At 38.7% G+C, this 13,368-nt stretch overlaps 1 protein-coding gene across 8 annotated transcripts in view; it reads right to left on the bottom strand.

Annotated features, from left to right (window-relative positions):
* The window catches only part of APBA1 (amyloid beta precursor protein binding family A member 1), a 1,810,703-nt gene that overhangs the window by 195,351 nt on the left and 1,601,984 nt on the right, over nucleotides 1–13,368 (bottom strand). For 7 of the 8 annotated variants that reach the window (XM_044064359.1, XM_044064355.1, XM_044064360.1 and 4 more), the window contains one exon: nucleotides 11,067–11,099. The exons of the other annotated variant lie outside the window; for it this stretch is intronic. In XM_044064359.1, the coding sequence (XP_043920294.1) occupies nucleotides 11,067–11,099 (33 nt within the window). The remainder of the gene's footprint in view (nucleotides 1–11,066; nucleotides 11,100–13,368) is intronic. 8 annotated transcript variants of the gene reach the window in all.

Here is a 13,368-nt window from a genome sequence, read left to right on the forward strand (position 1 = left end):
ATACCATGGGGACTGGAGTGTGGGCAGATAAACACTAGATCACCATTGCCCAATAGATATATGCCATAATGGCACTTCAACTGTTATGGGGTAGGGAGAACATGGGAAGGCAGATAGGTTAGGGACAGGTATCAGGACTACAGTGTGTGTGTGTGCATGTGTGCACACACACACCGTAGTCCTGATACCTGTCCCTACCCTATTGGCCTACGGTGTGTGTGTGCATGTGTGCCTGCGTGTACATGCGTGTATATGCATGATGGGGGTGGCACTATTTATAGGAGCAGCAGTTAATCACTTTGATATATATGCCCCTAGGGTCTAAACTGTTCTGGGTGCAACAGGCAATCATAGAAAACATTAGATTTCATGAAGGTATTCTACTGGTAATGGGTATTTGGAATCTTATCTTCTTGCTGCAGGATAGAAAACCCGCAGACAAGCAGTTGGGGCTTAAAAGAGTTAAGAAGGGGGAAGGTAACCTCTTAAGAAGTTTGGGTTTAATATACATTTGGTTGACACTATTGAGGAATAATTTAACTTTTACAGTGCTAAATATAGATCTTGGTCTAGATTAGATAAGGTCTTCCTGTATCAAGAATTACATCACAGAGTGACCAGTTTTGGTCCAATTCCCATAAGGATGTCCGCCGATGCCTATACTGAAATATATAAGTTTAATTTATGCATGGACAAAGTTAATGAACTGAATTCCCATAAGGATGTCTGCCGATGCCTATATATTTCAATATTAACTTAGGAACCCCTTATAGCAGTTTAAGTCACTTACGTTTTGCAACCTATAGCTTAAATATTATCATCTATACATGGTGGCTAAAACAAACATAGGGGACAACATAGGGGATGGTGGGATTGAGGCCTGGGACCAGTTAAAAGTGAATTTGAGGCAGATAATTCAAAATACGGAAGGGACTTGCATTCGACAGTCAAGGCAAACTAGAAGGCATACTTTAGCTAGAATCAGAGAGCTTCAATTCCGGATTCACACCCTAAATGAACCTTAAAGGGAGGGACCTTACGCTTTGCTTTGAAAGCTTCAGAAAGATGAAGATGAAAAGTTATTACTTCACCCAGGGTCTCTTAATGGATACTCCCAAGATGCTGAAGGCATTGGCTGGAAGGTTAAGACAACAAAAGGTAATCTGAACTATCCCCCGCCTCGTATCTACAGCAACAGGGGATATTTTGATTGCTCAACACAAAATTCTGTAAGAATTCAGGCAATTTTATTTCTACAAAAAATACAAACTATTGAATATTTAGGCCAGGCACAATGGAAAGAGATGGATAACTTCTTCCAGAAACTTCAAATATCTTGCCTGGAGGAAAAATAGGCAAGGAAACTGGCATCTAAGATCTCCCATGAGGAGATTATGAGCCTAATAGGAAAGTAGGCAAGCAAGAAAACTCTGATGGACTTACTATAGACCTGCAGAAAAGAGCAGGGGATATGTTTAATTTATGCGTGGACAAAGTTAATGAACTGAATTCTGAAAACAAAAAAGGTTTCCCAATCATGGAAAGAGAGAAAACAGTTGCGACTATTCTTAAAGAGGATAGGAATTCCTAGTACCCTGACTCTTACAGACCAATCACTGACTTAAACCATGATTATCAGGTATTTATGAGGATCGTGGCTGCCAGCTTGGCAGGGGTGGTTGGACGGCTGGTCAATCAAGTGTGGGTTCATTGAAGGAAGACAACATCCTGAGTGTCTTAATGACAATTCAAGATGCACAGTATACAGCCATATTATCAGATGAGTATTACCAGTGGTCTCCCTAGATGTACAGAAAACGTTCAACAGGGCTGAACAGCCTTCCTTATTTATTCTCTTGTTAAAAATGGGACTTCCACAGGAGCTGGTCCATTTGTTGGAAGAGAACTATATAGGGACATAAGTAGTTCTTTCTGAACTGGTACACAACACCCTGGAAACAAGATAGGGCTGCCCTCTCACCCTGCTTCACTTTGTTTTTTTGTCTTGAACCCCTGGCTATTGTCATTAGGCATTTGAAGGATGCAAATGGGGTCTTCTACACTTTAAGGCAGCCCTTTTTGTTGATGACATAATTTTAACTATGATGCGGCCTGAGAGAGATTTAGATGTGCTTTTCGATATTCTCAGCAGATTCAGCTAATTTTATGGATATAGACTCAATAAGCTAAAGAAGAAAACTTTAGATCTTAAGTTTGATTTTAGCCCATCTGATTGCAAATTATAATTTGGGAGTCTGGGGTAGACAAGAAATACAATATCTAGGAATATGGTTGAAACTCACCAATGAGAGTTCCCAGCATAAATCATACAACCAAATACTATGGAAAATATTCCAAAATCTACAAATTTCGAAGTTTTTGAAGTTGGGCTTGTAACAAAGGGTCCAAGTGCTGCAACAGCAAGTACTACCCCACATGTACACTTGGGTCAAGCTTTTTGGATTCCATCACCTCTGGAGATTGTAACTAAAAAAGTCGCTGGTTGGATGACAGAATTCATATGATTGGGAGAAAAACCCGGAGCGAGTTGGGACAAGCTGCTCCTCCGCCAACACCTAAAGGGGGTCTGTGAGTGCCCAATATTCCTAAGTACTTCATGGTAATGCACCTGGGCACTTATGCCAGGTGCGAGGCAGTCGAATATCATGCAGTGTGGAAGCAGGTGATCTGGAATAAGTACTCAGGGTGGGGATTGAAGAGAAGGATCTGCTGGAATTGTTCTGAGTGGCATCAGCACCTATGTTGGGGCCGCTGGTCTACACTAATTCTTTCTTTGAGCAAGCACTTCTTACCCAAGGACTTCAGAGGCTGGAGAGAGGAAATTCTCCCCACAGGGGCACCACAAAAGGACTAGAGACCTCAAACTCTGGCATACAGTTGGAGTTTACATAAAACCAACCTTAAATATTGGCACCAACTCATTCTAGGTAGTAAAGCACCTAAGTGGAAAGAAGCACAGGAGATATTTCTTCTACCTGAGGGATTTAGGTTAGACTTTGAAGCCTTAAAGGTCACAATGGCCTATATGAATGGTTGGCAGATGCCTAAAGAAATATGACCTCTTTTGGTAAAACGGATAGTTCTAGTAACAGATACAATAAAACTAGAGTGGGAAGGCACCTGACCTTGGAATTATACAACATTCTTCTAGTTGGTGAGGAGAAAAAATATTCAGCAAATCCAGATTACATTGAGAGAGGTATCCCAAGTATGATGGCTGTAATAGAATGAAATCTTTAATTTGCTGGTAAAGGTCATAAATTCTAGGAAATTCCACACTTTCGCATGGAAATGTCTGCACAAATATTTTTTACATCCCTCATACACTAGACAGGCTTTACACACAGGTGGATAGGAGTAGTTAATGGTGTATGACACAGCTGCAGGCAGACTGGAGACACATTTTTTGGGGTGTGAACACTTGTCCAGCTTTAAGCAAGATTTGGCTTCTTTAATAGAAAACGTCACCCATGGCCATGATAGATAAACTGAAAATCTGCTCTCACTACTGACTGGGATCAAGATGCTAACACCAACCTGATCTTTGAACTGGCACGGATCATTTGTTTACTTGGGGATAAAAAATATAACCAGAAAGTGGAAATCTAGGGAAAGTACAAGTATAAAAGAGAGGATATTACCGTTGGAGCAATTATTTGTAGATGAAAGAGAAACTGGGGGAACTGACAGCAATTCCTATATAGGTGGCAGTTAAGGATAAATTACACTGAAAAGTAAGCTAATTTGTATAAGTGTTAGAAACTGGCTTTTCCACTACTGTCATATACTTACTGGGAGTTGACTGATATTGTTTATGAAGTTATTTAGTTTCACTGTTTGTTCATAGGATTGTTTTGTTCTTTTATGCAACTGTGTCATTGTTGCAAGTGTTTGCATCTGGATTGAACTATTGGTAGAAATACATCAATGCCTATACTTGGCTCTGAAACATTGAATGTGAAGGAATAGAAAGGACTGGAATACATTGGAAAAAATGTTTATTTTCCTCTGAGTAATTTCTGGTACTAGGCTGAGCTTATCATATATGGACAGACGTCAATATCAACAATGAGAAATACTTTCTATTGGGTCAACCGCCAGAATCAATGAATCATGTTGAAATGTTGTTTTATTTCTTAAGGTATATGTGATTTTGGGTTCAATAAAGGTATTTTTAATGGGAGAAAACAAAAACACACTTAAGAATACAAATGATAAATTAAAAGGAGAATAAGAATAACAGATGTACATTTTTTTTTCCAGAGCATACTCTTTCTCATCCAATTCTTTGGACACAAAAAGGGTATATCTGTTCACAAACAGCTAGATTCTGATGAAGCTGTATGGGAAAGATAACTGCGGGTGATGCTGCATTTACCCACCATAGCTTGCACAGAAAATGAAGCAGTTAGGAAAAAAAAAGATACTCCCAATACTCAAAATGAAGAAGTGGCATTTTTTCTGCTCCCTGTATGTCCTTAGCATGTTTACTTTCATGTCTGTACATCATGAAACATGAAGTGCAGTTTGTGCTTGCTATATAAATAAATATGTAATGCCAGTATGAAATGCTTACATTTCTGTACTCTGACGTACGGAGCCTAAAGTGATTATGTTCTGATGATGCTATTCTTCATGAGTAACAATTTTATCTCATTAATACAGTGTGCTGCTGAAAGTTAGAACTTAAGAAGAAAGTCTGGCAGTTGGTGAAGAAAAGTCTGGCAGATGTCACACAGGATTACAGCAATGAGCTGCTAACGATCTACTTCCTGTGGTACAATCTTTGGTCTCCACAGCCTACATTTGCCTGCTGTGCGACCACGAGCAAGTCATTAAACCAGACATTGTTTCGAGGCATTTGGGAATTTAGGCTAGGCTTATTAATGGTCTCCTCGACAGCATGCCCAATAGCTACCTATGAACTTGTGAACTTCCAAGTGTCAATATTGGTGGCAAGTTTATATTTAAATGGCACTTCATATGACAGTTCTGGTCATAGTAGTAATGGTAGCTTCTAGATGAATGGTACATCTTTCATTTTGTTAATCAGTAACTGACTGCACATTCACTCAGTTCATTTACTGGATCTGGTAATAATTCTTAGGTATGTGGGAAAATTAATAAATAACACATGGCAGGGTGTGGTTAAAATTGTAATTTTCCTACATAGCATAGCAAAGTGGCTTAACCATATGAGAAGATAGCAAATCCTTAAAAACATACCGTGCAGCACCTTAATATGATTACTAAAAGAATACATTATTTTAAGCCTGGCTTATTGTTTATTTTACAAATTTCATTTTACAACTGTAGGTTGCTGTAAAGGTATGGTCACATGACATGGCTTGAAAAAAAGAGTTACATAGTTTTACCGATTCCTCATAACAATCATCATTCATGTGGCTGGACAGAACAGACACAAAAAAAAGTACAGTTTTGTACCTACCATAAATGTAGATGTTCGAGGATCCACATTGCTGCAGTCCCAAAGTATATGGCTGGCGTCGGTCCTGGCGCATTGAACTGGCGGTCAATGCGTCAGGGTAGGGTACTATGCGCATGACCGCGTCGTCATCCAAGTCTTTTCTTGCACCCAGAAGACAGAAGACCCTAAAAAAGGCCAAAAAAAAAAAAACACAAAACACCAAAACATATACAATATATACAACATAGGTACCAGAATATAATCAACATCTACATTTATGGTAGGTACAAAACTGTACTATGTTCATCATTCACATTGCGGGAGGCTGGCAAATCATAAGGAAGCAGGAGCTGATAACATGCCTTGCAAAATAGCTGTGGCAAAACCAGCCCTAGACTTCTAGTGGAATGAGGCCTAATCCCAGCTGGAATCTCTTTGCCATGAAAACAAACAACTGCTGAGACTTTCTAAAAAGTCTTCCATGACAAGTATTTCAGTCAGCAGTAGTGCTGCAGGCTCAAAAGGTAGTAGAGTTCTTTCTCAACACAAAAATTGATCCCAAGCAGGAGTGAGCTGAAATTGCTGCAGCATGAATCTTAATGGAAGAAAGACAAACCTTTGTCCAATACTCACTCAGTAATTGAAGAGCCACACTCTCAAATTACATTTTCTGCATACACTTCTGGCTTCCCCATAAACACAAAAAAAAACTTGTTGAGAAGTTTGAGACCTGCTGTCTTTCAAAACAGAATATGCCAGGCTGTTAGATGAAGAGTTTGAAGATGAGCTTGACATTGAGCAGTCCTCTGAGACAATATTTTTCCAACTGAAAGAAAGAGCATCCACTTTCAAAGCTGTGTGATGTACAGATCTATGTCTGGAGTTCCCCATGACACTGTCAATTTTGAAATACATGCATGATTTGTCTGCTTAACACATCTGCTAAGGAGTTCTGTGCTCGGCAGAAAACCTTGCCTGAAGAGTTTGTTGCAAGCTGTTGATGTACCACATGACAGTTGTGTTGTCTGTTAGAATCAACACCTGCCCTGGGAAAAGTAACTCCTTGAAAGCCATTAAAACTGGACTGCTAACATCTCTCTTTCATGTTGATGTAGATGCTGTAGTCTGGCAGGCCACCACTCTTGTTTGGCTTTCCATCTAGATGGCAAGGTATTATTTGAATGACAGTGTCCAAAAATCCTGTGTGCTGTGTGTCATAGATTTTTTTTGAGATACCATTGCTTCTTCCTATACAGTTTGGCATTGAAGAGATAATTGATGGAAGTAACTGGAAGATTCTTTTTGTTTGTCGGGGTTAAAAAGGGCTCTCTGCTGCTGTGTATTCAACCACACACCCAGAAACATGTCTTGAGGAGGAGACTGGACTTTATTTCGTTCTATGACATATTCCAAATGCTGTAGAAGTCTTCCTTTTTTGAGCCAGAATCAGGCAGTCAGTCCAAGTAGGGAGTAGATTTGAATTTTTTAGCCTGTCTGCAACTTAGTCTTATAGGCACATGAAGGTAAAGCTTCCTTGAGATCTTACCATCAGTCATCTTGATCTTTGCCCAGTAGAGGTAAAAGCTGTTGTAACATTTTGATTTGGAATTGGAATGTCCAGAGATAAGTGAGGATAGATAAAAGCCTCTGTTCTTTGTAGAGGAGGAATGTCTGGCATGCCTTTTGAAAGGCAAGGGAATGATATCCAGAACCCATTTGTCTTGGGTAATTAAAAGCAGGATAAGTCCATCCCTTAGCAGGCCAATTTCTACTAAACTCTAGGCTGCACTGCAAAAAAATCTATAACAGTTTGTAGACTAGCCTTTGTCTCCATTTGAACAAACAACACATCAGACTGTAAAGGCATCCAAAAAATTTTGTTAACACATGCAGCTAAGTTTCTGATCTCTCTCACCAGGGCGTGCTGAAGAAGAACACCAGTGGTGGCAGCCACCCTGGAGGAGGCTGCACAGCATCAAAACCACATTTGCAAAGAACCCACTACCCACAGACACATGAACTAAACTTGCAACTCTGCTTTACACCTTTATCAGGAGGGACAGGATTTTTAACAACTGAGGGCCTTCACACCTTTTAGCTGAGAGACAGTTTTTCGGGGTCCCCCCCCTAGGAAAAAGAAGATACTATCCTCATGGAATGCAGAGTCTCTGAAATGAAAAATCCTCAGGAGGAGAAGAAGAAGGGAGAATCATCCACATCAGAATCAGAATAACTCAAGCCTCGAGCATTGCTCAAAACTCTCAAACTCAGGTTCCACCCCAGGCCTCCATACAAACTGTTCATAGGAGATTAAAAAAAATCTGAATGTAGTTAGCACTCCAAGTATTCCTTTCCTTACACATCCTCCTTATCCACCACCATCATCATACCCTTTTTCATTAACTTTTTTTTAGATATTTAATACTTTTGGTTTCTGATACTTTTTGTTGTTTTCAATATATTGAATGTTGTCTGTTCTAGTCTCTTAATAAATGTGATAGGCAGGCTAATACACAAGGAAGAACCAAAAAGCAATTGTTTGATCCAAAAGTAATTAAAAAAAAAATAGTATTATATACACACAAAAAAACTTTTAATAAAACTAAATAAAAAATACACAGTGAAAGATCTTTTGCCCTACCCAAGGTGACTTATGCAGACTATATCAGTCTTTAAAAGTTGCCACATCATTAATACCAGGTACAACACACATCTGTCCAAAATACTATCTCTAAGCCAGCAATTTGTCAATGGCTTCCTTCCCATAACAAGATGTAATCTCCTCTAAAACACAAAACTTAAATTAGGCATGACAGTTGGCCAAAGGTCTTTCATTTGTGTGAAGTAGTTATCTAGTGTCCAATATGAATCACTTCCATGAATATCTTTGTAAGTCAAACCTGGTATTGTTAAACTTGCAACAAGGTAATAACTTTCTTTCTATCGATAAGTCGGCTTTTAAGAAATCAAGTAGTTATTATCCCCCCCTTTGATATCAGAGCTTGCAGCTCTCTTAAGTGTAAGCAGTCCAATTTAAACTTTTAAATATCGCTGTTTCAAGGAAGAGTTCCTCATTTTCCTTCATAAACATTCATTACTCCTCGCTGAATGGGTAAAATCATGTACGCAATACTAAACCTATTGTTTTCTCAACAAAACCTCTTGTAAATAAAAGCAAACTTTTTTTTAAATAATGTGAGCTCTCTGGTTAAATCTACTAGCAACTGACCTACATTTTGATTTTTTGTTTCACATCAAGGAAACTAAAGGTTTCAATCACTGTACTGGGTGGGGGACGCAGACTAACAAACTCAAGGACCCTACTACTACCAAACCCCAGTCATAAGCTTTAATCACAATCCACTTATGTAACAGACTCTGTTACTTCATATGTTGAAGATAACTTTCAGAGGGTGACAGTTATGCTCTCCCCTCCATCACTTTACCCTTTTTCATTTAAAGAAGATGGACAGATGTACTGCCCTTGGCTTAAGTAAGCCAAAATGAAATCTCTGCTTCTCAAGTACATTCTCACTACAAATGTGACACCAGCAGCCCAGATTTATCAGCAAGCCAGTGGTATTACAACTGCAGATGGTGAAATTCCACAGACAGTTCACCACCGCCACTGGGTGGAAATTTTTGAGGGCCTGAGAAAAGCTATTGGTAACCAGTTGGGACTTGATATAAATTTCACCTGGCAATTTCTGTATGGTTCCACAATTTGTATGACACCACCTATCATCATCTGAGCGATAAGCCTTAAGGAAATAACACGCAGGAAAACTAAGTGCAGCATGGAGGTATGCGGGCAGAAAATTTTACATTAAATCCATAAAACGGCACTTGAACCAAACCTCTATAACTGTCTACCTCTCCTTCTCGAGGTTTGTACAAGGGGATTCCACTGACAGTCTTCAAAACAGTGAATTACAGAATATAAGGTGCAAAAAAGGGAAACAGAGAAATATTAAAACATACATAAAGAAGTCCCCTTTGTTTCTGTTCAACATATACCTGAAGCTTTTCATAAGAGGATTTCCAATATTTTAGACCTGAAGAACTATGGTTTCTTTTGAGTTTTTTCATCTTTCAAACTTTACTACTTGAGTTTTGTCATCCAGCCAAGGAAAAAGACACATGATCACATGCCACTATAATAACCATTAGGCAGTCTAAAAACAACAAATACATGTGCATGTGGTAAGCTCTAACATAGTGTTTATGCTCTTCTTTCTGTTACTGGAAAACAAATCTGATGTACATGATTTCAAATGTCATAAAGCAATAGCCATTAATCTTGTAAGTGAACAAAAACAATTCAGCATGACATGATACACACAATTCACTGCAATACTTGTGTCACAGTACAAGTCCTTCAACATCACACGATACCCACAATTCAGTGCAGTACTTGTCTCACAGTACAAGTCTCTCGGTTACTACAGTGACACTGATGTGGAAATTAATGCATGTTTATCACGGGCTTCAAAGCCACAAATGCTTGAGTCCCGACAATGGAATGGTGCACTGGCTTTTCAGAATGGAAAACAGGGACTTGATAGCTTCATATGGTTTAAACTGACCAAAGGGCTGCTGTTTCAAGGCCTGTTAGCAGCAATGTTGGATCACAATATTCTACTCCCTTAAAAAGGCCTAAAAACTTTAAATTCTTTCAATTTGCTTGCTACTACAAACTTACTTCACAGGAAGCAAGTTACAGTGCTCGTGTGTCACTTGAAAAACACATTTCTTTTTACTATAGTTCTTTTTTCTCTGTATTGTAAAGGACACCAATAAATACCTCTCCAGCACAATATGTAGCAAGTTTCTGGAAGTTGTTTGTTTTCACTCTTTTGGTATCCAACTGTGAAGACAGTGCTGTAGGGTGCACTGTGGGCAACCACATGATATAACAGCACAACAGCGCAGAGGGAATGCTGTGACCTTTACAAAGTCACCAGCCTTCTCTCTGTCAAACAAGTAAATTCAGGATTCCTTACTAAAGGCTCCTCTGGTTCTGTGACATAAGTACTGCAGACGGGTACACGTCAAACAACTCGAGATGCAACTCTGGCAAGGAGACTATGGGTAATGCATAAACCAACAGTACCTGCTAGGGTTCACACCATTAGGCTCAACAAACACTAGTTTAGCAAGTTACTACACAAACACATACACAAAAAAGATGAGCAGTTAATATGTTAACATATTTTTTTTTTGCATCCAGCAACTTGAAGCACTATTTTTATACTAAACAGAACCCTTTGCACTAGAGTCTATTTGACTGTTTGGCATGGGTGAAAGTCAGAATCCCAACATCTAACTTTCGATTCTTTTACCCTAAAATTTGGGGGCTTTTATGAGAATTTTTGCTTCCTTTCCCTAAATGAGATCTCATTTAAAGTGACCATGAAGTAAAAAAAAAAAAAAAAAAACATGGAATGAATTATGATAAATGATAATGAATTATAACTAAACATTTCACCAAGCAGCTCTAAATGGCATAAATTACAAAATAAATTGCTGGATGCAGAAAAAATGAAAAGGAAAACAAAAAAAAAATTAAATCATGATGCAACGAGCACAATAGGAAGCTCATGAACATGTACTGCACCTTCTTCCTGTTTTTGGCTAATTTCTGGGCCATCTGCTTAGCATGGAATAAACAGAGATAGGAGACTGGTTAGCACAGCAGAACTCGCACAGAATGGATATCAAGCATGGAACCATAATGGATAGACAAATCTTTGCTCATCTAACACAATGCAGTCGCTTTTAAAATGCAGCTACGGATGATACACAAGCATCTGAATTGGATTAGCTATTTCTAGCAAGCTAATGATACGGGTTTACTCCCCAAAACTATCACAGTGTAAAGGTACATTCAAATTATTATTTTTATCACCTTCATCATCTCCATAAATGTGAAAAAAAAATGTACAACATTCCAACTGGAAGTAACTTAGTGAAATCGAATGTGCGCTGATTAATGAGAAATAAATATGTGTTACCTAAAAACTTATCACAAATACAAAACTTACCACAAAAACAGATCTTTGAAAAAAATCTCATCCTAGAAGACATATCATATGATCCTTAACAAACAGGTGTAATGACTGTACAGAATCACCTCCAGAAGCAGAATTACCAGTAATGACTGAAACAGTCTCACTGCAGTAATGTTCTCCTACACTACAATGATCTGTGACTTGCTGTGCTTTCACTTGCTTCATGAGAAGCTAAAGATCACTGGACAGTTTACTATCACCACTAAAAGGAATAAGAAATGCTGAAAGGAGGGCAATACGATGTGATTCGATGAAAGGTGTCTTTTCAGCTTAGAGGTAGTCATTGCATAACTATTCTGTCCTTCAGCAGCAGGTCATGCTTTCTAAGTAACATAATCAGCTCTCAGTAGCTCTGTCCTTCTCATTAACAGTTTCAACCTTTTTCTCTCTATTCTAGAAGCTTCCACAGCTGTAGAAAACCAATAAAAGTAGTCTGAGTAGCTCAACAAGTAGTACACTAACCTTTGGTGATGAAAGATGCATTGTCTGTGGGTACCTCAAGTGGATGTAAAGGATCCCACAGCACTTATCAGACAGAGTAAGGGAAGGTCACAGATGCCATGGCTAAATATGACCACCACCTCAAGTCTCTCCTGAGAAAAGATGACTGGTCTAGTGGGACTCACCTGGTCAACAAAATGTAAATAAAACTAAATAAATACAGTTCCAACAGTGAGACTAGAAACTACTACACTATACCTTTCAGGGCCTAGCTTTCAGAACAGCTTCAACAACTAGCTTTTCGTTCTATGTACCCAACTACTAAAACAGTCAAATTATCAATCCTACAGAGGACGATCTTCTTGCTAGGTCTAACATTGACCTTTTTTTGTTTTGTTTTTTTTTTTTAATTTTTTTTTTTTTATTAGCTTTGCAGAAAATATACCTCTTATAAGTAACAAGACCTTGTGTGGAATACAATTTCTAACAATTCAGCATGTCAGTTTCTTCAGTGGTCTATCTATGGTCTGTTGTATTCCCAGTGTTATTACTTCATTCAGAAAGTTGCCTTCAAACCATGAAAAAAGGCCTTGAAGAAAATCATGGCTTTGTCACATCCTGTTAATTTTGTGGTTCTTCATTTGTTTACTGTAGCTCCAGTACTGTTATGCAATGCATGCAGCACTTTGAAAGCAACAGAAAAATAACCTTAATAACAAAGGATTTATATCTATACCAAGAAATAAATAAGACTCTCTGGAAGGAGAGGTTCCTAATCAATATATTCCCAGTTTAAGAATACGTCATTTCATACCTCTCAACTGTACCAAATTCCTTAGTATGTATCTGTTTTGAGGGCAAAATAATGGGGTGTCATAAATTTCTGAGTGGCCCCCTTCATTCTTGAATTTCCCATTTTTTTGCGAATTTCCCCCCTTCCAAATTTGTTGCTGATGTCATCACGAGCGGGGGCATGTGTGATGATGTCAGCTTTGTGAGGCAGACTGCCAGCCAGTCGGAATTCAGCTGTGTACCTCTGCTCAGCCTATGTACGTTCATTGATTCATTGAACTTGGGTGGGATTTCTTAACTTTCTTCTGACTAGTGGACTACTATCTTGCACAGTGCACTCCAAGTCTCCCACTCCCAGGAATCCAGAGTCTGGACGTAGAGAAGCTAGGAATCAAGAAGGACAGGTCACTCAAGGTGCAGAGGATGAGAAAACCATCACGGCAGCTCAACTTCTTCCTCCAGTAGGTAAAAGAAAAGAACAAAAAATGCTACTGGTCCATGACTAGATTTAGATTTATAGCACAGACAGCAAGCTCAGTAGCTCACTGTCGAGATTTTCATAGAATGTCCAGGTTTAATTATGACTCACTGTGTTAAGAGAGAAGTTGTTTTCCT

The sequence above is a fragment of the Protopterus annectens genome, chromosome 2.part2, assembly GCF_019279795.1.
Source record: "Protopterus annectens isolate FY-2018-M chromosome 2.part2, PAN1.0, whole genome shotgun sequence".
Taxonomy (NCBI): domain Eukaryota; kingdom Metazoa; phylum Chordata; order Ceratodontiformes; family Protopteridae; genus Protopterus; species Protopterus annectens.